General features: G+C 41.1%; 2 protein-coding genes and 1 non-coding gene across 3 annotated transcripts; 1 reads left to right on the plus strand and 2 right to left on the minus strand.

The window, feature by feature from the left end:
* Nucleotides 1-310: 310 nt before the first annotated feature.
* six7 (SIX homeobox 7) lies at nucleotides 311-3827 on the minus strand. Its single transcript, XM_084918416.1, has 3 exons — nucleotides 3221-3827; nucleotides 1875-2038; nucleotides 311-1688 (listed from the first exon to the last, which is right to left on the minus strand). The coding sequence occupies exons 1-3, from the start codon at nucleotides 3626-3628 to the stop codon at nucleotides 1478-1480; spliced, it is 783 nt and encodes a 260-aa protein (XP_084774542.1). The 5' UTR covers nucleotides 3629-3827; the 3' UTR covers nucleotides 311-1477.
* A 17982-nt stretch (nucleotides 3828-21809) lies between these two features.
* Nucleotides 21810-27670, minus strand: b4gat1 (beta-1,4-glucuronyltransferase 1). Its single transcript, XM_084923900.1, has 2 exons — nucleotides 25988-27670; nucleotides 21810-24145 (listed from the first exon to the last, which is right to left on the minus strand). The coding sequence occupies exons 1-2, from the start codon at nucleotides 27089-27091 to the stop codon at nucleotides 23954-23956; spliced, it is 1296 nt and encodes a 431-aa protein (XP_084780026.1). The 5' UTR covers nucleotides 27092-27670; the 3' UTR covers nucleotides 21810-23953.
* Nucleotides 27621-27702, plus strand: trnas-gcu (transfer RNA serine (anticodon GCU)). Its single transcript has one exon. It is a non-coding gene; the product is annotated as a tRNA-Ser (tRNA).
* The last annotated feature ends 218 nt before the right edge of the window (nucleotides 27703-27920 follow it).

Raw genomic sequence — 27920 nt, forward strand, 5'->3', positions numbered from 1 at the left:
AGTTATTATTAACATAACTACATAAGTCCTTGTATTGCAATTGTAACTGTAACCCACTGCAGAGTAGTTTAAAAAACTCTAAATTTTTACACCTTATATTAATATGATACTTAAAGGCGTATTCAACAGGCTATATCTGATTCTTTGTAAGCCTTGAGTAAATCTGTGGCTTCATGCTGATTTTGTTTGGTGAAAAAAGCTCAAGCTTTTTGATATTGAAGGTGATTTAAAGAAAGACAAACACAGTGTATTCATACTGATCATAGCTAAAAAGAGACTGCATCGCTTTGGATAAAAATAGGTTCATTTATTTACACAAAACATTACAAAATACACATTTATCGTTGAAACGATACTTTATGAGAAATGATGGTCATTAAGAAAGACAGCAAACAGTAGGCCTTTGCGTGTGTCGTTGTCATGAGGACAGTCTTATGCCTGATTAGGTCTCACTGTTCTCAGATGTAATAGGCACATTGAGTTAAGACCGACGAGTGTGTTTTATTCTCTCTGATTCCTCTTTCACCTCTGCGTCGGCTCCTGCAGGAATTCGTCATCATCAGAGCAGCTCAGGAGCATTTCCAGCAGATTTCGATCAGCGAAAAAGGTAAAACAGCCCACAATGACATGGTTTGTATTTTAAGCAGCATGTGTGCACGGGTGATGAGTTACAGTTCAGTCTCTCTAAACGCGTTGCTTGTTATTGCATTGCAAAACAGTGATGCCCTTAGTTCCATTTTAAGGCAGTGAAATGTGTTGAGTTGGTACGTCCTTATGTTAACATGCAAACTGCAGCGCAGCAAGATAGATTTTGTACATTTACTGGCTGTTTTTAATTTTAATAAATTTGTCTTTATTATCATTAAGTGTGCCACCACTGGCAGCTGTGCATTTTTTGAATGGAATTTTTCAGGAGTGATAAAACTGTAACACTGTGTGGGGACATCTCTGCCAGTTCTAGGGGATTTTCACAGTTTGTTTTTGGTTCTTATCTGAAGATAATCAAATGAAACAATGTGCGTGTTAACATACTGACATACAGTAACAGCCTGCACAAGGCATTTTTCTTTTTGTAGCTTCCATAAAAACTTTAAAACTGTCTCTACCAAAATAGCATTCAACCTTAAAATATTAATATTCACATCTCTTCTAAAGCTCATAGGCATGATCTCTACAAATACTTCGCCTGAGAGTTTGAAACTCAACTGGATGTTTATCTTTTTACAGCACTGAGTCACATTAAACTAATACATAACAGTCAGAGTCATGTGCCATGGTGCTTTTTTTTTAAGTGCATATCTTTACTTTGTCCACTCACATCCACAACAAGTGGTCTCATCCTTGCCCTCCTCCCACCGAGAACAGCTCTAATGTGTCCGCAGTCACGCTGAAAGTTCAAGTGTCTTTGTAAGTGTGTCTGGGTCTGATCACAGACAGTAGTAAGAGTCTGCCCGTCTGCGACAGAGAGTCCCTCGTCTCAAGACTCAAACTCGCTGTCGCTGCTGACGGAGATCTCCGGGGTAGAGGCTCCGGTTCCTCTGGGCTCGGGCTCTGTGCTGCAGTCGCTGGCCTCGGGGCTGCCCGGGTGGCGAGGGGAGGCGGGCAGCAGGTGGGGGTGATGGTGGCGTCCCTGGAGGGAGCCGTTGGGAGAGCTTTCAGAGGGCAGGAGGGAAGGATCCTGCTGCAGCCTGCATCAGGGGAGAGAAAAGAGAAGAAGAGTGAGAAGTCTTGTTTTTAAGAGTGTGAGTGTCGGAGCTGATCTTCAGACAAGTACAGCCACTTCACCTAATTAGTCTCTAGTCTAGCTTGACTAAACAGGGTTTCTCTCTCTTTCTGAGTCATAACTTGTATAAAATGTGGAATTTCTGAGATACCTGTTCTTTGCTGAGGCAGCTCTGTCTCTTTGCCGGCGGTTCTTGAACCAGTTCCCGACTTGCGTAGGTGTGAGCCCGGTGGCCTGGGCCAGGTGGCGTTTCCTGGACGGATTGGGATACGGATCTTGGAGATACCACTCTCGTAGCAAACTGCGAGTTCTTTCCTGGGTAAGAATTAAAATGATGTGGATCATTAAAGACTCTACGTGTCTCATATGACGGATCAACCAAAGGTGACGACAATAAAGTGGTTAGTGTTATTTTAATATCATCCTATTAAATCGCAATAATCACTCTTATATGATACCAGGTATAATCACATTAGTCCGGATTTATAAATAGATAAACACAATCTACATTAGAAGCACACATAACAATGTTTATCCACTAAATTGGATCATGCTAAGTGGTTTAATAAGCTGCTGGAGAAGCTACCCCTCCTGAGGGTTGGAATTAAAGATTAACTCTGAATGATACTTCACCACCCTGCCACTAGAGGGTGCTCACACTTTCAGACACACACTTCCAAGAGGAAAAGTGCATTTTTACTTCCCCCAAACATACTATTTTGTATATTTAAAGCTGTACTTTGTATACTTTTACCGATTTGTGATTTATAAACTGCACTTTAAAAGCCAAAAATGCCTCCTGAGGAACTGCAACAAATCTCATGGCATCAAAATGTTACATTTTCTTTCTTTCTTTCTTTCTTTCTTTCTTTCTTTCTTTTGAGTCGAGCTTCTCTGCACATCTGGAAAGCATTGTTAATGTGTCACAAGAAAAAAGTTTTATAAATCTAACAGAAGAAGTCTTGCTGTGCAAACCAGCAGTCTGCAAGGTGTGCATTGGAAATTGTTCTCTTAAACATGGCTACAGAACAAGAAGAGGAATTTTGCTGAAACCACAATTTTAACACAGATCCACAGAGGAACTTTCATTTTAAACACACACACACGCAGCTGCATCATACATATAAGCTTAGATTAGTTTTGTAATATCTGCACAAAAACAGTTTAACTCTAATGAAACGATTCAACTTTGTTTTGTTTTTTTAAAGTAGGAAAGTCTCAGAAATTTCTGATCTGAGGGGAAACCCATGACTCTGACCGTCATCATTTTAGCAGCTCAAAGACCAGCCAGCACGAATACAACAGTCATGTTAAAAAGCCCTGATTTATTAGTTAATGTGTAGTTTGCAGAAATGTTTATGCTTGTTGTAGCAGCCTCTGATGGCACTGCAGAGTCCGTGTTTTCCTCAGAAATGAGTGAACACGCGGGTTAGTTTGGAATTTCACGACCCTAACCCTCTGTCACCAAAAGCCACGAGAGTGAAACCACAACCCTACCTTGAAGCAGTGCGTCTTCTGCTCGCCGTCCCAGATGGTGCGGGGCAGCGGGAACTTCTTGCGGATGCGGTACTTCTCCACCGGGCCCAGGGGTCTCCCACGGAGCCTCTCTGCCTCTCGGTAGTGCGCGTCCAGCCACAGGTCTTGCAGCTTGGCGTGAGACTCGCGCGTGAAACGGTGACTCTGCAGGATTTGGTAAAGAGCCTCGAAGTTCCCTCCGTGAAACGCGACCAGCGCTCTGGCGCGCATTATGGACTCGTGTCGGTTGAGCGCTTCCCCGGTGGAACCAGGGACGGCGGCTGGCAGGGACCAGAGGAACCGACCAAGGCGCTCGATATCCCCGGTCTCCTCCAGGTTCTCGCACACCCGAGCTACCTGGTCCGGTGTGAACATCGGCAGGGGGAACATCTCGACCTGTTGCTTCGCAGCAGCTCAGAGAAGAAGTGAAGAAGTGGCCAAAAGACGCATGAAATGCTGTATCCGTGCGTAAAGCCCCGCGCGCTCTCTGCCGCTCTCCTTTGTTCAGATGCTGCAGGTTTATTGACACTTGTCTCAATTATCTAGAGTCTGTCTTATGTAACGGAGTTTTTCCTGGTATCTGTGCAAATTGCTTCGGGGAAGCCGGTGTGAAGGGAGTAGGCTGTTCCAGGTTTAGACGAGCATAGGCAAATGAAGAAAGAGGACAAGGAGTCGGCCAGTATTTATAGCGGGATACAATTAGCATCTCTGTGGTTGTTTTGAGAAGGATTATACATCCCGGCCATTAGCCTCTTAGTGGGGGGTACTGTGTACAGAGGTGGCTGGCTGATCAGCTTGTTTGGCTTAGCCTGAGGATACATTGACTGCCAGAATGACTGCAGTGAGCAAACAAGTGAGGTTAGGTTGGTTAATCGGTGGAGATGGACCAGTGGAGTTGGAGCCCTGCTGGATGATGGGCTGGAGGAAAGCTGGGCAAGAAAGGGTGCAGGCCACAAAATGGCTCAGTGTCTGAAGAGGAGGCCAATCAAGACTCAAAAAATGCAAAATAAATACAAAATTTTTTGGGAGGTTTTCTGTTAAAGCTGTTCTGCCTTTATGTCACCAGTGATAGTCTGATATCTGACAGTATTTCTGCCACACACTTGGATGCCACAATGAAACCCGGATGTCCCATGATATAAAAAAAAAAATGTCACATTTGCCTGGACATTTGGCCCAGAGGGAATGTCGGACACAAAGCTGTAGGGATCTCCCCACCAGCTAATACCCCTGTAATTAAAGCAGACATGGTTGCACATCGGCTATCCTCTGCGACCTCTCGTCAGGCCGAGACATAATGAAAACGCCCCTGGACATCGACGTGCAGCAGAGTGACTCCAGGACACGGAATTAATGATCCGCTGCCCGGTTCAATCCTTCTGATCTCAGCAGCTCATTAATCAGTCTGAGGGCAATTCTGTTATTAATCAGGTTAAGGACCCTGAAAGCATCTGTCAGCTGCAATGCAAACATAAACTTTATCTGCACAAAGCACAACATTGAGGAAAAAGTTAGGCTGTTATATAGATGTGGAGTTAGGGTCTGCAAAAAGTTCCTCCGCAGGCAGACACCAATTACTCCCTAGAGTGAATTTAACTTTGCATAAAGGTTGCAGTCAGGTGAAGGATCATCTGCTTTAAAATAAGTAGAAGGAGCTTAAATTTTTGTCTCGAACTCTGTCTAGAATAGAGATATGAGCCCAGCAGACATCAAAGGCTGAGCTAGAACATCTGGAGTCTTAACCTTGTGTTCATGTGAAACACAGACGGTCAGGCTGACACATAATTACCTTTGTGTGCACATCAAATGTGCACACAAAGTGCATAACCACGAGATTAACATGAAAATTAGCTTTGAACACCTTTTTTCACAAAACAAAAAAAACAAACAAAAACTAAGTTTAAAGCCTTTACTCACAAACGTTGAATATTTTTTCCACAATTCACAACTGCAATTGTCAAAAAGTTGGGACACTGTAAAATGTAATTTTTTTATTTTAAAAAACGTAAATTTCTCAGTTTAAACATTTGTTATTGATGTTCCCAGTGTTCTATTGCAAATAAAATGTTGTTTTATGACATTTGCAAGGTATTGCATTCTGTTTTTATTTCCAAAACTCTGTGCCAACAGTTTTGGAATCAAGGCTTGCATATTCAGGACCCACGGCTGCAAAAGAGCAAACGTTTTATATCTTTTTTAAAATGATTATTTTGCCTTGATAAGGTACTTAAGTAATGATTTTAACCCAGTAACCTGCAACCAGCAACTGGTCAAATAAATTAAGGAAAACAAAGTAAAACTTTTTTTCTTTCCTCAGTTGTTTACTTACATAACGAGTTATATTTTGATATTACAAGTATTCAGAAATGTTGTGTTTAAAACTTCAAGTGAGGTAAGAGGGAAAAAACTGAGTACTGATTTGAGAGTGATTAGCACTCCACGTGTAAGACACAGCAATCATCATCTATGAGATCTTATTAGATTGTGCGACCTCTGCAGATTTTCTGGGATCAGCAGTGGAATCATTAGAAGAGAGGATATCTACCTCTTCAAAATTTTGACTATTGCATGAAAAACAGCTCTTACAGGGAAAAGGATAAAATCTGATCTGCCGAGGAAGGAGACTGGATATGGTAAACGACAAACAATAATTCCTGACTTAAGAACTGAAGCACAACTACAGACAGTTATGAGCCAGGTGGTCAAAAGTCACAACACAGGTCAAAGATGTAATTTCTAAAACATTTTGGACATTTTGGATTATCTAATTATGTTTTTTCCCCTACATGTTTCTCCCTATTCTGATGTTTATTCCCTTGTCAAAGAAAAAAAAGAAAAATTCAGAATTCTAAAGTGGCATTATATATCTGTTATGTATCTAAAAATTACATCTTTTTCCAAACTTCTCCAGTACAAAAATGTAAATGCAGGATGAAGCGATCATACATTTTTAATTGGAAAACGAATTCTTTAAAGTAACAGATATCACCATGAAGTTTCTCCAGCTTGTTACTACATTATAAAAGTTATTTTTCTAAAGGCAAGTTGTTAAAATGTGCAAATGAGGTATCTCATTAATCACACACCAATTTGCATAAATGTCAAATAAACAAAGTGTGTTAAAATAAACACCTAAATGTGTATTTGGATACTTTATTTCCAATATTCTGAATGGAGACAAAGATCCAGTTTATTAAAATGTCTTTAGCTGATTTTCCTTTAATAAGTAGTTGATTAATCTTTTAGAGGTTTTCCAGATCTGTTCCTGAGATGCTGTTTACGAGAGTTTAGGGTATAGAAAGGGTGTAGAATTACTTTGTAAGCAGAAGGCCATCATTTGATACGTGTTAGAGCCTAAATCTAGATTAAAATACCAGGTGGGATTGGTGAGCTAATGGAAAGGTGGTTAGCTGTGTGTGTGTGTGTGTGTGTGTGTGTGTGTGTGTGTGTGTGTGTGTGTGTGTGTGTGTGCGCGCGTCAGGCACACTCATTGTCACAGAAAGGGGGAAATGAGCTCAGTGAAGATCGTGCTCATAGTTAATCTAACCCGTCCAAGTTTCAGACATTTGACCACTGACCACCACCCCACCACACACACACACACACACACACACTCACACTCACACACACACACACACACTCACACACACACACACACACACACACACACTCACCTTCATTAAAATAAATACCCCCCTACCCAATCTGTTTAACACTTTGAGAGCAGACTGAACCAAAATCTGCTTAAGTACTCCCAAGCCGTTAGAGCAGAATGAATAATAAGATGGAGGAATAAAAAGATTATGCATGTGTTTGTGGAGGGGAGGAGGCAGTGGGAGGCTCAGAGGGTTCATTTTATATAGTCTTAAAATAGAAAATCACTCACCGTGACTCTTTTTTTTTACTGTAGATACTAAAAAGGCATCATAAAATGACCTAAACAAAACTAATGCCTGTATCATAAAAATAACTCACAAAGTAATTGGACAGCAAAAACTTTAGGAGAGGCCACATCAATAATCTGGGTATTGCTTATAAAGAGTGAATATCCTGACCAGCTCAGAGACACCAAAAGATCTGAAAGAAAACTAAAGTGAATGATCACAGAATTATTTCCATAGTTAATCAAATCAGCTTCACCACATCTAAACAAGTCAAGCAATTCTTGTGGTGGTACGGTAGGAGTGTCACTGTCAAACGCCACAGTCAAGAGATGCTTTCATGAAGGGAAATTTACAACAAGGTGAAAACCACATATTACACTCAAGAAGATGAAGAAAACCAAGATGAACTTGTACCAGAAAGATGGAAAGAGAGAAATATGGAGAAAGAAAACTGTCTCACACGGTGGAGGTGGCATGAAGTGTGAAGTGCACAGGGCTGTACTCTCTGCTCAGATTCAGCCAAAAGCTGCAAAGCTGATCAGACAGGGCTTCACTGTGCAATGAGATAATGGCCCAAAGCAAACTGTGAGAGCAACCCGAGAGTTTCTCAAGGCCAAGAAATGAGATATTCATCAGTGTCTGAGTCAATCACCTGATCTCAACCTAACGATCTAGGTTTTACTTTAAAAAAACAAAAGCTGAATTGTCAAAACAATAAAAGTATTCTGAGCCATTATAAGGTATTTGTGACTGTTTTTTTTTTTTTTTCTCTTGACGTCAGCTGCAGCAAACGCAGCTCCAAAACTCTGGAGCAGCCTCCTCCTACAGTTCAGGTTGTCGGCCTCACAAAACAGATTTTTAATCTCAACTAGAAACTAACTGCGTCTTTCTGTGAACAGCATAGGTTTTTATTTTAATCATATTTTAACTATGTCATCTTATTGCTTTGTAATTCTGTTTTCCTGATTGTTATATTTGCTGTTGTGCTTAAATTTGCTCAATTACTCAAGTGGTGCCTCTACAAATAGTTCTGTAACATCTACAATATTCTAATATTATTTATGTATATATGCAAAGAATATTGTCCAGTTTACTGATTTCCACATTTTTCCTTAAAAAAACATCATCTGCATTTTCTGTATGTTTGTGGCTCATTCCAAATCCCCTGATGAAGCAGAGTTTTCACACCGAGTGTCGTTTGCCCATCGTGACGTACCTGGTCTTAAATACACACTCCGGTCCCTGAATTGGGACACAGCTTATGGGTGTTAACAAGGTGACAGACTGCCAGTCTGTCTAGAGTATACCTTGACTTTTTCCCAATACACACTGGGTTAAGTTTCATCTTCTTGACACGATATGCTGATTCTTAGCAACAGTAAGTTGGAGGAAATCCTCTGGTTTATGTTCATAGTGATCGATCACTTTTCAGGAGAGCAGAAGTAGATCCAGTTGCTGAACTTCGGATGCTGATTTTTCTCTAGCTTTTTTTTTTGCCTGATTTGTTTACAGAAAGACAAACCTGGATCTCATAGTTATCATATGATAGTCACTGGGTTCCCAGATTGGTGTGATGCTAATCATAAAAAGAAGAAAAGCGGTGAAGAAATTTAGTGCTGAAATGGAGACAGGAAGGCTGACATTTGTCCTTCAAGTTTTACTGTAATGTGTTATTTAACAAAAGAGGACTATGCCAACCCCTGGTCTGTGTCAGTCATGTATGTGAGACACCCTCTAACAATAAAATCAGGTTTAATCCATTTATTACTCTTCACAGCATTTTCATTTCCATATACTGTTGAGGTCTGACCCCAAAGCTGTCAGGCCCCAGGTATTTAACCTCCATGAATATATTAAAACAAGCAGACACACACACACACACACTGCCTCATTGGCTGGACTAATATATGATGAAGCACCAAACTGGCATAATTAAAATATCCTGATTAAAAAATGACCTGTTGATTTTGCCAACAAAGCAGGGGGCATGCATCTGTTTTGTGTGTGTGTGTGTGTGTGTGTGTGTGTGTGTGTGTGTGTGTGTGTGTGTGTGAGGAATGGGGAGTATTACCACGCTGTATAAATCCACACCAAGCACAATTAACAAGCAATGGGGAGGAGAAGTAATTAGTATTATCTGCTTATCGCCGTCAACCCCTATTCTAAGGAAAAGGGGTTAAAACACACACACACACACACACACACACACACACACACACAAGCACGCACACGCACACACAAGCACGCACACACTAATTCCCTCCAGGCAAATGTGTAAGAGCTAATTACAAGCTCATTTACAACTCTATGCAGTCTCCTCTCAGACAGGTCCACCCCCTCTGCATCCTCCCCTCCCTTCACCCCCAAAACTCCTGCATGTTAGCTTTACCTCTCAGCTCAAGCCGGGAGCTCTCAGCAAACAAACGACAAAAGTGACTTCCTCATCTGTTGCTGTGGGGTGTAAAGAGAAGAGAGAAGAAGATCTCTTGGTTATATAGACACAGGTGATATAAAGTCAGCATGCATGGAAAATACTGGTAGGAGATAACAGTAACAACATTTGGTGGGTTATTGGTGAATACAAAGAATAAATAAAGGAAAAGTCATACCTTTGTACAGGTGTGATCTAAAATATGTAATTGGTTTTGGTATAACTTAAGATGCCTCACTGAACAAACTCTTTGAGAAATGTTGTGGCCTCTAAACAAAATCTTTATTTAGATGCAATCCTGTGAAAAACTTAGGACACCGTCAATGGTTTTATAGGAACCAAGCAGCAGTAGTAACAGCCAGGTGAGACTACTGCTGCTTGATTCAATGAACTGATCATAAGCAAGTTTGAGCATCTCCATAAAAGCAGAGGTTTTGAAAGCTCGCTGGTCTGGAGCATTCAGGTGTGCATTAAAACTCAAGACAGGAGTGGACGTTCAACCGAGCTCAGACCAATACTCAGAGAAACGGCAAAATCAGAAGAGTTACATCTCAGACCCTAGAAACTTTAGCTAGTCTGTTAAACATAATTTGTCAGTACAATTAGAAAAACACTGAACAAGAATGAACTGTTTGGGAGAAGAATACCTTGTCTCTGTAAAAAGGACATGGCTGCACAGCTTCAGTTTGCAAAACTGTATCCTTACAAAACAAAAGTTTAAAAAAAAAAGTACTTTGGAAAGAAAAGACCAAAGTGGAGACTTTAGGTCATACTGCACATCACTATGGTAAAAAAACAAAAACAACATATCAGCACAAACACCTCATGCGACCTGCCAGCACGGTGGTGGAGGGGTCATTATTTGGGCTTGTTTTACATCCACAGGACCTGAACACCTCGCAGTCACTGAGTCGGCCATGACCTCCTCTGTTTACCAAAATATTCTAGAGTCAAATGTGTCTGATGGCTAAAACTCGCCAAAACTGGGTCATGAAACAGAACAATGACCCCAAGCACAGCAGGAAATCTATAACAGAATGACTGAAAAAGAAAAGAATCAAAGTTTTGCAACGATCCAGCCAGCAAGTCCAGACCTTAACCTGATTAAAATGTTGCAGTGGGACCTTAAGAGAGCTGTGCATGAATGAATACCTGCAAACTCAAGTCACAAATATGTCAATATGACTCAGCAAAATTCAAGTCAAGTGGCTTTATTGTCATTCCAACCATGTGCAGTGGTACAGTACACAGTGAAACGAGACAACGTTCCTCCAAGACCGTGGTGCTAGACATCACATATAACAGACAATCAACACGGGACCACATAAAGTGCAAAAATTGCAAAAAAAACCAAAACAGAGTGCAACACCAGACAGAACAGAACGATACAGACACAACAGTGCAGTAGAAACGTGCAAAAATGACAGTTGGTTGTGCAAAAGACTGAGCATTGTGCAAAAAGTAACTTGGTGTATGAAAGCATGTGTGTGCCAGTCCAGTCACTGAGTGTTCAGGAGTCTAACCTTGGGCTGTTTCGCAGTCTGGCAGTGAGGGCCCGGATGCTTCGGTACTTCTTGCTAGAAGGCAGCGGGGTGAAGAGTGTGAGGGGTGTGTGGGGTAATATTGCTCCACAATAATGTGAGAGACTGATACATCACACAGAAAAGGATTTTGCTTCAAGTTATTGCAGCTAAACTGTTTAATCATGAGGTGAACTTAGTTTTTAAACCACTGTATTAATAAGTTCAGACTATGCAGTGTTAGGAACAGCTCATTAAAGCCAATGACTAACTGGTTAATTAAACAATTTATAGGTTTTATTTTTACTTAGTTTTACATTTGTCTTTTCATTTACAGGGTTTGCTCATTTTGGTTTAGTTTTTGAATTAGTTTCAGTTTTTGTCTTAATTTCAGGTCGTATTTGTCAGCTGCAAATTTAAGCCTTTTATAGCAGATATTCTAATGCAAACCCTTCACTCGCAGTCATGTAGACATCAAAATCTTAGTAAACATGACAAATGTGACCAAATTAGACCAAACCTGCAAAGGTTTCTTCATACAGAGTGTTGTAGGTCTCAGGTTTCAGTTATTTAGCTTTTATTTTTCATTTCAGTTAACTATCCTTTGATTTAGTTTGTTTTACTTATAATAACTTATAATGTAATAACCCCGGTTATGAGATTCAACCACAGTTAAAGCACTCACAATTGCAAATTTAGAAGATTTAATTTCCAGAACCCTGAAGGAAGCTCTTAAAGGTCAGTAATCTTGAGGCATGTGCTGTTCCTTGTAGTGCCTGGTTTCTCGACATTACAGCATTTCCAAGGGAAATCTGAACTCTGTGAATTAATTAGTGGCTCAAAGCAACAGGGTCTTTAAAAGAAAATTCAGCCCTATTATTAGTAACATTTGTGCTTTCCAGGTATCACTAACAGGTGGGTTGGGTTGTTGTTCCCTCCAGCACAATGAACCACCTCCAGACAGTATCATGTTCCCTGTTTGTGGGATCAGCTTACCACAAGCTCACGGTTAGCTGGCAAACTCTAATTTAAGCCAAAGAAAAAATAGCCCAGCAAATCACTGCTTGCACTGGATTGTTTCTTTTCTTTTCTTTGCTAATTGTGGTCACAGAGCTTTGTATAGACCTGCCTACGTGGGGAACAAAGGTAAAAGATAACACCCAGAAACCCAATGAGGTCACAGAAATGTGGAGGATTGGATTTCTTGTGATTATTTAGCATTATTAAATTTAAGAGGATTTAAAATTTTCATCATCTTTGTCTCTTTTTTTTTTCATGTGTGACTTTTAAAGACATATTTTCTGTTTTTTTAAGAAACAGCAATTAAAAATCAACCACGCAGACTGCTGTCTCGGTTTTAAGGGTTTAAAGCCGACTCCCCGAATTTATGCATTTCTTTATGTTGGAAGAAGTTAAATATTTTAATGAATAATAAAAATATAACAGCACAGCAGCCTGTATAAAAAGTAGATATGTACAGCTGAAATATTCAGTAAACAACAGTGTGCACTGATATCATTTCACAAGCTTTGATTTTAGATCAGCTACATAAACAGCGTAGACTTTTTTCAGTTATCTGTTTTGTCACAGGAGCCTGGTCTTCCTCTGTGATCCTCTTCATCATATGTAACAGGTGCTGGTGGTTGTTTAGGAATCCTGAGGGATTTAAGGTGGGACTTATTTTTACCTAATACTATAATGCTCATTAATTCCTGCTTTGGTGACTTACCTCCCCTGATCCTCTCTGGACCTCCCGGCCCTGCCCAGCCTAGCCTCACCCTCTGTGCTGCTGACGCTGTCAGGGCCTCGACGAGGAGGATAATACAGCACTGAAAGATAGATGTCTACATGTCTGACGTTTATGTGTCGTAAATATAAGCAAACTTTGTGGCCTATGACCTGAAATGTGGTGTGTTTTTTCTTTAGATTGTATTGATGTCAAATGGGATAAATATGAGACAAACCCACAAAAAAGTAAATTAACTGGATGTTAATACTTTGACTTTAATGATTCTGCAGCTATAGTTTGGTGTGTTTTTGGTACACCTTAAAATATACATTAGTAAATGTAAGCAGAACTTAATTTAAATAAATGCACATTACATACCAATTATGTTTGCTGCTGTTCTGAACTTCTGAGCTTCAGTATGAACTTCTTCCAGAGTAGGACAAGTTTTACTGCTTTATAACCACCAGGTCAACCGCACTAATTAACTTTTAGTTTGTCTCTGACAACAAAAACAGACACACAGTCTTGTGCTTTCTATAGGCTCATGTCTGAAAACATTAGGATCATATGGAGGGAACCCCACTTTATTGTGACACCTGTCAACATGTGTGTCCTCCAAGCTGCACTAAATCATATGAAGATAATTGTTCGCACCAAAATGGGACATCTCAAAACATGCTGCACTAAACTGGCAATTTACTCTTTTACTCTGGTAATTTAGTAAATAATACACTGTGTGTAAATATCTGTGAGAATGGGGAAAGGGGATTTAAGTGACATTGAACGTGGTATGGTTGTTGTCAGACAGACTCTTCTGACTGTTTCAGAAACTGCTGATCTGTAGATCTGAATCTGTAGGCTTCAAAAAAAGAGAAAATATCCAGTGAGCAGATCTCTGGCTGGAAATGCTTTGGTGATGTCAGAGGTCAGAGAATGGGCATAGTGCTTCGAGCTCATAGAAAGGCAACAGTCCCTCAAATAAATTAATACATAAATTATATATTGTTACAATTACACAAAACTGTTCCTGGTATACTTGACTTTTAGGACCTCCAAGCCTAAAGTTATCTTCATTATCAGTTAGAGCCCCTCCTCATCCTTTTTTTCTTCTTCTTTGGTGCAGCTCTATAAATTTGGGGTAGCCCTTCGGCCTCTCCCTTTTCTACAATTCCCCTGTGGGAGCTTGTGTCATTTCTTTTAGAACAGTAATTATATCTTTATCCACCCTGGTGGGGTTTTTTTTTGCGATCTGTGTGAAATATGTTGCATGTAAGTTTGTGCTTTATGTTTAATGTAAAAAAATATACAGCGCCCTTTTCTACAATTCCCCTGTGGGGGAGGAGCTGGAGCGAGCAAGTTATTTACTTTCTTTTTACCTTTCATTGTCAGACACAATGCACGAACACACCGGTTACACAAGGTATGTAAAAAAAAAGCATCTCTGAATGTAGAACCTCAAAGCAGAAGGGCTACAGCAGCAGAAGACCACACTGGAAGCCACTCAAATTAGATGGAAAATTGTTGGCTGGTCTGATGAGTTTTGATTTCTGCTGCAAAATTCAAATGGTCAGGTCAGAGTTGCGCATTAGCAACATGAAAGCATAGTCCAACAGAGCACCTTTATGATGTGGTGCAATGGGAGATTCTCATGATGGATGTGCAGCCGGCAAATCTGCTGCAACTGTGTGATGCTGTCACGTCAGGAATATTTTTAGCATCTTGTTGAATCTGAGCCATGAAGAATTAAAGCAGTTCTGAAGAAAAACCAGTACTAGCAGCGTGTACCTAATGAACTGAGTGGAGAAAGTTAACTTGTTTGCAAAATTTGAATAAAATTTTAGTTAATCAACACAAAACTAAAGGTTTAAATCAGTTTTTACCAAACTTATTACTCACTTATCCTCACTTTTATCTTTCTGCAATCAGATCTGATGTGGACACTTACACACTGACGTGATGCATTAACCAGGAGCCACATGCCTGCGGTCATTCAGCCTTCAGCCCTCTTCATGCTGTACTAAGCTGTAATGATAAATAATGTTCTCAAATCTCATTTAGAATTTTTTAATTGTTTGTGTGGATTATTGAAATTTGCAATTATGCAATTAATTAACCGTATCAAAAGTGTGTTCATGTGAGCTGAAATAATATGACCTAATTACTAGTTTATTGATCATTTATTAGGTGTATTTAAATAAATAGTACAGCGCACAGGGTCTGAAGGGCACTATGCTGCATTTCTCAACCAAAACCAAAATTATCTTAAAAGCTCAGCTCCAGCAAACAGTAAACATGTGAAAAAGCTTCATTTATATCAGTATCATAGTCCTTTTTCAGTCTGTGTTACTGTAATAAATGTTTTTTTGTTGCACCTCCAAACATTCGATACAACCTCTGGCGTCATGAGTGCAACAAAATTCACAACAAAGAAACAAATAGTGAAAACAAATAGTCGCGCTCACTCGTGGCTTATATTGATTTCCATTAAAGCCATGTTGTGTGATCCTTTGATACAGTGGCTGACAGTTCAACTAAAGTTTAATCTGTCAAATAAATCCGACCTAATCTCTTGTTCCACAACCGCTACATCGAGTATATTAACGTCTGTAACTGCTTAGCAGAAGTGCTTCTACTCAGCCATCAGTGCTACACTTCATAAACCTTTTACAAGTACACAACAATCCATCACGTTCTCTATCGATGCAGATAATATCAGTCAGGTCTTCTCTGAGACATTGTTGTCATACACCCGGGTTGTGTTGTGCAAACACTGGGGTAATGGTATCATAGCGCCCAACATCTGTTAGTGAATTATGGTGATAAATGAGCCTTGCATTAGCACATCGATCGATGCAGAAGCTATTGTAAGTGTGTGTGGCTGGTGCAGACCATATGTTTCCCTTTTTTTGAAACCACCTGCCTTATTTTGTGCTTACAAGCTACCTCTAACATGTCCAGGCCTCTGGGGTCGGCCTCCTCAAGCTGTTCTTTAGCAGTTTTGGCGGTTTGGTGGTGCGTGTTGTCCTTGTGGGGGGGCTAGCTTAAGCGGCTGCTTAAACAATGTTTACGTTGGTGGTGAGTGTCAAAGTAACAGAAAAATTAGGTTTCCCTGCTGAACGCTGCATTGTAATGAGATGATCGATGTTAATTTTACCTGTCAGAGGTTTTAGTGCTGTGACTGAACAGTGTGTTCTCTTCAAACAACACATGTATGAATGCAAAGCTGACAGCTTCTAATGATTATGCTGCTAGTGTGTCTGCATTTGTCTATATGCGTATGGCTCCTGGATCTTTTCCTGCTGGGTTCATGTGACAGCCGGGGCGAGAGGCTAAGAGGCGTTAGCTTGGTGAGAAGGATTACCTATATCTGTTAGGCCTCATTTTCCTTCCCTTGGGCAGTGTCACGTCTCATTACTTCTGTCCTCCAGCCTGGATAGTCTGGCTTTAGTGGGATGCATTTAAAATGCAGGCAGCCGGGGCGTCCAGGAACACCAGGTTTAGAGGTAGAGTGATATGTGTGCCCTTTGCCTGAGAGGCTTTCTTTGGTAAGTAGACAGGTAAACTTCTCCCAAAGCTGGCGTGGATGGCAGCTAAGCCTTCGCTTGTTTAAGTGAAACGGATGCATGCATCACAGAGATCGACATGCCCAGTGTGTGGTTACAATCTGTTGTTGGGATCGTTGATCAAAACAAGAGTGTTTTTGTGTTTGTGATTGAGACCTGAATCTTATTAACAGGCACCATTACAAGAATGAAAAGGAGAAGGGTGGAGGCAGATAGATAGATAGATAGATAGATAGATAGATAGATAGATAGATAGATAGATAGATAGATAGATAGATAGATAGATAGATAGATAGATAGATAGATAGATAGATAGATAGATAGATAGAAGTTGTACTATTCTAACAAGTCACCACCTTTATTATGAAAATGAAGCTGCTGCCATATCGATGATGATTTGGCCTGAACATTTCACATTTTGATTCATGACTCCATCAGACCTGTTCCACTGAATTTCATGTCAGTTCTTGTGTAATTTGCCAAATCTCAGCTTACCTGACATACTTTCCCTTCTGTAAGAATGGCTTCTTGACAGCCACCCTTCCACTGTGAACATTTCTGATGAGGCTTTAGTAAACAAGGGATAGATCAACTGAAGGACCAAATGTCTCTCTCACCTTGTGTCAGGATTGTTTCCTCTTTATTAAGAGTATGACTCTCAGATACTGTGAATCTGTTGTAGAAAGCCTGACTCTGCACATCATGCTGAGATATGCCAGGTTTTCAGCTAATAGCTCTTTGGGAATCACCTTGATTTTTCGTCTGTCAAACTATGTTGCCTTTGCTTTTTTTCACAGATTGAACTAAAGAATTTGGAACAAGTGTTAGATCAGTGGCCTAACAAAGGTTTAACAGTGTTTGAGTAGGTAAATGCTTTGACATGAATTGAGCTGCGGTTTGGGGAAGGCCTCGAAGGGGAATGGCGATGGTTCCCGGGCCTGGCAGATCCCCGTGTACTAAATAGAGGTGAAGAACTTAAAGAATGGAGAACAAGGAGGGAAGGAGGGAGGGAGGGAGGGTGGGGCACGTAAACGAGAATGATCGGAACTGGGGGAACCTACATAGATGACAGCCGGAAGGAGCGTGTTTGGAGGCGTGGTCCTGCTCCTGAAAGTCCGATACATAATCTCCAATTCTTTGAAAATGGACAGGTACAAGGACTGAAGAACAGTTGATAGACCTCCAGAAAGCTTCGAGAATTATTGTTAAGAAAATCTGCATCCTTAGAAGAAAAATATAAGGAAATGAGTTTTGTAAAAAAACAAAAAGCAAACAAAAAAAAAAACCACCACTGTAATAGATCTAAAACAAGCTGTCTAGCAGAAAATTAATGGAAAAAATTCTGACCAGTCAGAGACATCCAAGTAATTTTTGAAGTGAAAGATATCATGGTCCCTGATAAACGTGACGGTTTGCTTCTTTTTCTGTTATGTGGTTATGTGTAAAGATCATGTTGCCTTTTTTTTTTTAGAGATGTTTGACTCTGTGCTGGAGAAAGAAATTTCAAGCAACAAAACATTAAATGATCAATCATTAAGTATAGATGTCTCCAGCAGCTCTAATGTAATGTTGGGCATTTCTGTTATGTTGTTTTATAAAATTATGTGTTTTTGGTCAGGTTGGAATTAAGAAGAAATCTTTTTTTCAATGGTTATTTGGCATTAGAGGTTAACAAATAATCATAAGTATTGTTTACAACACATAAAATGTAATTCTTATAACAGCATTCAGCTTGCATGGCTGTTTTTGCTTCACTTCACTGGAATAGCTTAATGTGAAAATGATGAATTACAGTCACAAAGTTACATTTTTACTTTTTTGGGGGCTAGAAATGTGCAGTTCTTGTGAAACAAAATCCATATTTCCACATGTTGTCAGATGCCTTGAGTCACAAGCTGAGCATATGTAGAGATCTTTTAAACCATTTCTCTAAACCAATTGTCCTAATCACTTGTAAATCCTTCCAGTCAAGTGGCTCATGAGAAGAAATCGATGACATTAAGCTGAGTAACCATAAACATCCTTTGTGGTCGTTTTCTCTCCACACTCCTGTTAAACATGCTACAGTGAACAAACGCCCTCTTCATCCCCCCACATTTCATTCTGTGAATTCCTTTCATCAGTGTGGGTCACTGACTCCGTCTTTCTGCTCTTGCTCCTCCGCTGACCCGTGCTGCTTGTCCTGCATGTCTACAAGATATGTTTGTTGACCCATTGCTCTTGTTTTCCTCCCTCCCCCCCTTCCCCATCGAGGAACCCCCTGCCGCCTGCTCATCTCGCCCTCCAGCTGGTTCCCTCCACTGTCCAGAAGCCGCCGAGCTCTCCTGGCATGAGTAGGATGGCTAATCTAGATAGCGGGAGGCCTCCCTCCTGCAAGCATACACAAGAGAAGGAAACCCTAATTGCTTATGTCATAAAGCTCTCTGACCCAGATAAGCCTTCACTCCCCAAAGCTGCTGAGATAAACCCCACTTTACCTCACCAAACCTGCCTCTCCTGATCCACCATCCCCCTCCTAACCTTTCCGCACCTTCTGCTACGTTATTAACACCCTGAGCAGGGGGAGAAAAAATGTACATCATGGGTTTTAAAGTTTAAAAAAGATGACTAAGCATATACCAATTATATATAGTATGTATGTAAAACAAATGAATAACCTAACTTAAATGCATGAGTACTCTAACTCAAAGATTTTTGCTACATTGGTAAGGCCTTGCTGTTGTACATGAGTGATAGGGAAGTCGTGATGAAGTGAGTGGAAGGCAAAAACAAAGCCTTACTTAATAAAGCTGGTGATGACCAAGTGTGCGTCCAATAAAAGCTGATCTAAAGTCATAGCATGGCGTTGCGTGCCACTTGCCCTCGTGTGCCTGGACCCAATAATGAAGGCTTAGCCACAAAATGCCACGGCCCCTTGCACAGTTGTCGAGTGCTGAATGTCACACGTGCTCCACTTTATCAACCAACAGATGGCCGGTTAAACCATCAACGCTCGAGCGAGGTTGAAGCTGAGCACAATGATACTGACGTGTTTTATTTTCTTCATCACCTTTCTTTTTTTTTTGCTTATCAGGATATAATGAAGGCTCTCCTGGGAACCTCACTGGCCATGGGTGTCATTGCAGAGGGAATTCAGTCCATATGAAGCAGAAGTCATACAGAGAACTCATTAAACTCCACTGTAACAGAGATCTTAATTACTAAGTAGGAACCTTTAATTGGATTCTGTCCCAGCTCACCTTGTAATCACCTGTCACATGCTGTTGGTGCAGGGATGGCTTTAAAGCCTCCCCATCTTAAACCCCGTTACACCACAGGTTAGAGTCAACTAGGTCAAGTGTTTTGGAGAATGATACTCCTCTGATAACTCGCAGTTTTCTCACTTTGAGCGACACATATAAAGGTTTTACATAACGTCACGCACGCTCTGAGTTCAGACGGGCGAAGCCTGCTGTGTTTGAAACGCTTTACTTGGACAAGAAGTGTTGCAGTTGTTTTCAAATGATGCTTCTGGAAACTCTGTTGACATTAGATGTCATTGCAAATCCCTCTGGTGAAGTTAATTGATTGGATTTGAGCATTTCCAAGTGCTCAAAGAACCTTCACATGACTGAGGATGTTTGTTTTCTTACTTACAATTTGTTTTAAAATTACCTTTCATTTGAAATCTGTACACAAACAATACAAGAAAATTTTTTAATAATATTTAATTACTATTTATAAAAACTGGTGGTATAAAAACACATACAGTAAAGTTATTTATTTTACAGTTTTGTAGGGTGAATGAATGCATTTTTAAAAATTCAGCCCAAGGGAGTCTTTACTCGTCTTATAACAGAAGAATTTGGACCCATTTTTTATGCCAAATAAGCATTTCAGTTTAATAACATAAAAGACATAAATGATAATTGTAAATGTTTAATTTTGAAGTATTTTGTACATTATTTCATATCAGTGACCTTCCCTGATTTGTAAAGCGACTCATTAAAGGAGCATTTCCTGAATTCTTTCATTTAAAAAAAAAAAAGAGTCTAATATCCAATCATTATTGCGATTGTTGTCTAATCCTTCAGTGCGTGATAAAGTTTGACTGAATGCTTTACAATATTTAAAAAATTGTCAGGGTCTCGGGGGGTGGTGGGGGGGCTAAGACAGGGGTTAGAGGCGAGAGGCAGGGCACTCTGTGGACAGGTGCCAGTCTGTCACAGGGCTCACTACAGCTCAGTTACATCTAAATAATTATTATTTTTGTCCAGTAAAGCTGAATTTTAAGCATGTTCACAATGTGGATGCTGTTACATTTCCTTTGATTTAATGAAGTCCAGTCTGAACCTACTGTAGGTTCAATAGAAAAAATGTGATATTTTAAGTGATATCAGTCTTACCCGTAAGTGTCACTAAATTAGAGCCATTAGCACAGATCCTTTCCCAATTTTTCCCAAATACCTCTTGGAGATGTTATTTTTGTATTTTGTATTTTTGTATTTCTCCCCTTTATGAATCGTGGCTCAAGAGTTGGGCGTTCGCCTTGTAATCGGAAGGTTGCCGGTTCGAGCCCCGGCTTGGACAGTCTCGGTCGTTGTGTCCTTGGGCAAGACACTTCACCCGTTGCCTACTGGTGGTGGTCAGAGGGCCTGGTGGCGCCAGTGTCCGGCAGCCTCGCCTCTGTCAGTGCGCCCCAGGGTGGCTGTGGCTACAATGTAGCTTGCCATCACCAGTGTGTGAATGTGTGTGTGAATGGGTGGATGACTGGACATGTAAAGCGCTTTGGGGTCCTTAGGGACTAGTAAAGCGCTATATAAATACAGGCCATTTACCATTTACCATTTTTATGAATCAACAACCTTCAATATATAGAAACCTCTCGACTTTTGTTGAATTGAAAACTGACTGAATGGCCAAAGGATTTCTGAAGTTTCTACATGTAGTATGTTTGCTAATGTTGGTAAATAGACTGCACAGGATTAAGGGTAATATATGAAATGAAGAAATTACAATATTAAGTGTTTTGCACTCTTCCATTACACTGTCTTGTCTTGTTTTTTTGCACATTGCATTTTACATAGTCCTGTGTTTGTCTGTCATATGTAGCACCAGGAATGTTGTCTCATTTCACTCTGTACTGAACCACTGTACATGTTTGAAATGACAATAACAGTCACTTGACTTGACATCTTCATGCAGCGCATTAAGTGCTTTCTAACAAACAGACACAGATGCACTGGAGGCAGCTCAGAGTTCAGAATCTTTCCTGAGCCATGTGGGCTGGATGATCCAGGGATCAAGCCACTGACCTTCTGACTAGAAGACGACCTGCTCTACCACCTGAGCCACAGCTGGCTCATTCTTTCTTTCGCATACTCTGAGTTTGTGATATAATCAGGTGTGATTTCACTAACTTACTCTATTCTTGAGTTAGAGCTAGAGTCAATCACAGTCACAGGTCAAATGTAAATAATCCAGGTTTATTAGAAATTTCAACAATACAAATCAGGCATCATAGAGAAAAAATAAATAAATAAAAAAAACAATAAATTTCCAAATAAGGAAGAAACACTGCACCAGGAAAAAGCACTGCACCACATAATCACATAAGGTAACGTGTTCAAACTGAATCTGCTCCAAAAACGCTAAATAAATTATTTCATAGTGGTTTAAAAAAAATCACAATGTTCCATTTAAATTTGGTGCTACAGGTTATTCTTTGTGGCTCGAGGTCATAAAAAACTATTCCTGTTAACAAACGAGTTTTTACAATAAATATATCACAAACATGACGAGTGAGGAAGAAAAAACACGTCAGTCCGTCTCGAATCGAGAATTACATTTAAATTAAACACTTAAACATGTGAGTCAAACATATCTGAAGTGTATATGCATTCACTACAAACAAAGAAGAAGAGTGGTAGTCGAGGTTAATACTGTATGTATGTACCGTAGTTACAGAATAAAGCCTAAGATCAAACATTTGCTGTCTTTTACTCCAATAGTAGCAACAGAAGCAAACCTTTAACACCACAGGCTGCTCCTGTTTGTGGTTCACACTTTGATTATGCTTTATATGTGTGCTACATTAGTGCCTGTAGCTGCCCGCTCCCAACACACACTCCAGCTGAAGAGGTAAAAACAACAACAAAAATCTCTTGATAAATGTAGAGGGCTGCCAGTGTCAGATCCCCAGTGTTATAAATACAGCAGTTCTCCACAGTGTATGCAAAAATCTAGTGTTGTATATAATCTCTGTACACAGGCTCCCACAGCTTTGTTCTCATGAGATGAACCCTTTCAGTCTGATAAGCACTCGCAGCCAAATGTGCTAACGACCGTGCTGCGGAGCTGCTTCGCGTCCTGAGCACCAAACAGCGCCGCTGATGTGCGAGCGCTCTGCTGTTTTTACCACAGGCTGAAAACAAACCACAACCGGGACGCTCGAGCGACTGTTGCCACCTTGTGGTCAGAGCGCACTATAAGACACGCTTTACTCCCATGATTGCAGGTCTGCAGAGCAATAATCAGACTACTTCATCATTTTTTTTTCTTGAATAGCTGACATAAATGTCTGAAACCAGGCCAAACAAGTGAAGTTAAATAGTGTGAGGAGGTTTTTTTAGCCACAGAAATCTGTGTCAAATCAAAAGATGCAGATTCATCTGCTGTGACGACCTTGTCAGAATAAAGGAGCAGCTTTATCTTTAAACTAGTGTTTTTGCCCTTGGAGGAAATATAATAATCAGACCCTTCAAGTCCCCAAAAGGAAGAAATGTAGTATTTTTAGCTTCTCTTCCAGTCAGAGGGCTGTTAGTGTTTGTATATATGTAGATGGAGAACTTGTTTCTGTACAGAAAGCCTGATTAAAGCATCTTCAGCATTGCTCTATAAAACAACATCCCTGCCTTCCTGCTGATGTCTCCTTGTAGACAAGTAGACCTTTGTGATGCTCCACCACCTTCCTAAAAATGAACCTGCTCAGTCAGTCTGCAGGAGAATAAGCTGGTCAGGAGCTCCACATTAAGCAGCTGGTCCTTACTGTTGGTCCCTGATGTATCAGCGAATTCATTTTTCTGCCAGCTGCTGTCAAACACCACCATGCATATTAACTTTAAACACAATGTCTGAAATGTAAGAGGTTAAACTTCATGTTACTCGCAGTGAAATCTAGGACCTTTTTGAATCTGGACGAGTGTAAAATGATTATCAAATATAGGATGCATGGATTCTTATGTGCTTTAAAATGACCCCAAATGTTTTCTGAATGTGCATTTGAGTGAAATCGCAGTGAACTCCAGATTTTCTGCCCTATTTCTCACTCTTGAATGATCATTTCTTTTTCTCCCATCCAAGCGAACACTCAGAAATCCCCAGGCAGCATTTCCCTGATGCTCATTTTCACAAAATTTGAAATAAACGCCTACTGTGCCACCATCACAAAAAAAAAGAAAAATCAGAGAGAAACTAGGAAATTAATGTGCTGACTATGAAAGTTGGGCAGAAAGGGTTTTACAGGAAGCTAAATCTGGATACAAGAAGAAAGCGTCCATCGTTTCAGCTTGACAGCGACTTCATCGACGGCCGATGTCCTCGTGTTTTTTCAGCAGCGCCGGGTGGAGGACGGATATTTGGTCTTCAGGCCCTCTTTGAAGTTGCGAAACAGAACCCGGTTGCGTTTGTTCTCCTCGTCTTTCCTAGCGTGGAACTCCCCCTGGATCTTGAAGCCGCGGTGCACCACAAAGGCAGTGCTCAGCACGGAGAACCTGTATCCGGCCACGTGGAGCTCACAGGCCTGGAGGGAGATTAAACAACAGCATGAGAAGACAGACGTGGAGGTGGGAAGTGATGAGAGCGAACGGGGGGAGGTGAGAGAAGATAATGACACAGGAGACGGTTTTGGTATCGAGGGCAGAAGGCGTGAGAACAAAAGTGAGAGAGCGGACATGAGGAAGGAGAGATGAAATGTCTTCTTCAGGTACGAGGTGTCAGGGAGAGGCTGTGTGGAGTGATGAAACCGACAAAGGTGTGGAGACATTTCCACAGGGGAAAGGAGAAGCTTAGAAAAAGAAGACCATGAGGTTTAGAAGAGACTACAACCAAAAACGATTTGTGTCGAGCAGATTAATTTAATTTAAAGGAGCCTTCACATCTTTAATATAGTACTTTCCTAAAGTTGAGGAACCTGTGAGAGGTCAAAGCTGATGCACCAGAGGCAGACGTCCTGTGACTTCTCGTCCTCAGTAAAGGTGTGTCCACAATCATGTGTTTTAGTGTTAAAATGTGTACCTCTTACTGCATTTACATCCTCGTCTGAAGTTTTAGGAAGCTTAAAACTCCATAAAAAAGCTGCTGACCCAGTTTTAGTCTGAAAAGTCCAGGATTATAAAAAAAAAAGAAGAGATTTATGGGATTTCATCCCGCTCTGGGTCACGTCCTCTCCCACTACTGTGACTCATTAAACTTCATTTGTGATGACTCCTAATCTCTTGTCCATCTCCATGACCTCTTTACACTTTTGTGTTACTTTTAGTAACTTCCATTCATTTTCCGAACTGTTTATAGTGTTTATGTTAAATGATCTACTATAATGATAAAGTTCAGCCAATTTGAAGGCAGGAAGTAGAGGCAACTTAAATAATAAGTGTGTGAGATAACAGACTTGTCAATAGCACAGCTCTATCACTAAGATATGGGAGAGTATTTAAATTAAAATAATGTTTAAAAGACAGTTTTTATGCTTTCAGCTGCAGCCTCGGTGGCGTTTAACAGAAGTTTAAAACAAAGACATTAGATACTGTTGGTCTGGGGGATCTCCAGCAATGGCGATGCTATTATTAGAATTGATTATCAGTAGGGGGTAATCACTAAACTTGAACTTAACTTGTTATTCTATCACAGGGCTAACACAAAAAGCTGATCCCACTCACAGCTTAAATCACCAATTAACCTGCATGTATCTGCAGGAGGGAGTCGGAGCAATAGTGATATTTATTGATAGTGTAAAGTTTCTTTAAAGGCAGAAAAATGACTGGTAGCATATATTTGTGCACTTGCTTTTGAATTTAGTCTACAATTTAATTTAAGCAATTCATCTACAGAGTTTTGGACCTGGAAAAAAGCCCTGAATCTTTTAGTGCAAACAGAAATAATAAAGAAAGTCCTTGATGATAGAAAAAGTGAAGAAAAAGCCTCCATGTGAGTAAAGAGTGAATAAACTGCAGACTTCTGTCAAACTGCGTTTGCAGATCTTATAGAGTAGTAGTGCACCAAGTACTTCTTCCTATGAAAATATACACGACTTACAGTCAAATTAAGAGATTTAAATGCAGAGGTCGGCAAAGTTGTCGACCACTTTCCAGTTTTTTAAAAAATACAGCAAAGTATAAATACTGCTAACTTTGGTTTACTGGGACCTGAGCTTTTAATTTTAGAAGGCTGATTGTTCCAGCCACCAAACACCTGGAACAAGCTGTTGCTTTACTCCTTTAGTCTAAGAGCGATTCTGATGCTGACAGTGTGTGGTAGCTCTCTCCTGTATGTTCAGTGATTGTTGTGGTTTTGTATTCAAACACCTCATGGGCTTCAGCTAACAGGCAGATCTTCTTGAAATCATGACCACCTTTCTCATACCAACCTGGCTGATACGATTGAAGCCATACTGCTTGAAGTTCTCATCGTAGAGAGGCACAGAGCGGTGCCCGATATAAAAGGGCTCCCAGGGGTCCACCCAGGTGAGCGTGTAGGCAACTTCCAGGGTTCCCGTCTCTCTGACGTGGCTGTTTACCCACTGTGAGTAGTTGGTGGGGGCCTGACAACGAGGACACAGCTCTTCATAAAAGGGCCGGACTTCACCGACCTGGTAGAGCTGAACCAGCTCTGCCTTTGTGGCTGGCATCTTCCTAGCGTGGCGGATCTCGAAAGCTGGTAGGACGAAGACCTCGTCACTCGCTGGCTCACGCTTGGCGATCGTGGCCATGAACTGCTCATGCAGGTCGGTGCTTGGCATCATGTCCATGTCAATGACCAAGATGTAGGAGGACTCCGTGCCCCCTCTGGCGATATTACGAAGAAGGTTGTTGGGGTAGGAGATGTTTCCGCTCATGGCATAGTTCTTGTACTTCTCCCCGTGAGTCTCCAGTCTGGAGAACACTGAGGCACAGTCCTCAAGACCTGCAAAATGCTCACGGTCCTGCTCCGGGAAGCTGGCCATCTCTCCAGAGAGGCAAACCAAGTGGAAGTCCACCAGGGCTTGGATGTGAGGGCAGAAGAAGCTGAGAGCGTACACCAGAGCTGTGGCAAACTTCACATCTTGGCCGTGAGCGAATATGGCCACAGAGATGGGGTTCTGCCACCTCTCCAGCAAGGACTCCAGGTAGTGCAGGTTGTTGATAGTGGTGTGTGTAGCTAGAGCCAGGATGTTGGAGCTGGGGTCAGATCCCGGCTTCTCATTCGTGGTGAAGTCACTTTTGATCAAGTTCTTGTACACTCGGTACTGCCCGCTGTTGTCAAAGATCCCGCCGGTGGACAGAGAGTACCTCAGGCGCTCCTTCCGCGAGTTTTTCTCCGGGTGGGCATTTTTCTTGGCCCCGGAGCCTCCGAAGAGCTCCGAGTATCGGTACCGCTGCTGCTTTCCGTGAAACTTGGACAGGAAGGACAGGTAGATGAGCTGCAGCAGCGCCACTATCAGCAGGGCGCTCAGCACTACTTTGAAGGCGGAACATTTCTTGGAGAGATGCATCCCAGACAGGCTGCAGGACACAAAGAGGTCCGAAAACCACAGCTGGATGCCTCTTACTGCTCTATTTCTGTCCCAGCTAGCGTCACCGACACTGGCGCCTCGGTGCTAACTGCAGCCTCCTCGGCTGGAAATGTAACGAATACTCGATCGCATGTTTTCCCGGTTAGTGGCAGCGCTGACCTAGATTTCCACACGACTCAGAAAAGAACAAATAAAGCGATCATACAGTTTCTGTGATCTCCATCAAAGCACAGCACAGTTGTCAGCAGTCTGCTGCTGCGACAGCGGCGCACACCGATGTGTTATAACCGTAATGACGGACGCAAAGGCGCCGCTGAATTTACTCCTGGAGAAGTGTTTGCGCTTGTTTTTAATTTGTCCTAAAGGCCAATGTGTGAACCCGTGGATGTTCTAAATACGGTGCCACGTTACGTGAGAACGAAGTCTTTAGAAATAAGCCACATAAATATGGACACTATTCTTCTATGTTGCCCTTGAATACAATTTGCTGTAACAGTAGAGACATTCAGACGAGGTGGCCGAGTGGTTAAGGCGATGGACTGCTAATCCATTGTGCTCTGCACGCGTGGGTTCGAATCCCATCCTCGTCGGTAGCTTTTCAGTTTTTCCCACTTAATCCTGAATCACGTGTTTTGTCAGTTACGTAACGCCATATGTTTAAAAATAATCTCAGTTGCTCAGTATCACTTGCTCACATTAGTCCAAACGGACCATGAGGTTTAAATTACAAATGAAGGAGCTTCAATCAATCTGCCTCAATCCCATATAAAACCCAGAATGAATACTACAAAGTGTAGCTATATAATAT

This window comes from Perissodus microlepis, chromosome 3 (assembly GCF_051167445.1).
Source record: "Perissodus microlepis isolate ML-2025 ecotype Zambia chromosome 3, ASM5116744v1, whole genome shotgun sequence".
In the NCBI taxonomy this organism is placed as follows: domain Eukaryota; kingdom Metazoa; phylum Chordata; class Actinopteri; order Cichliformes; family Cichlidae; genus Perissodus; species Perissodus microlepis.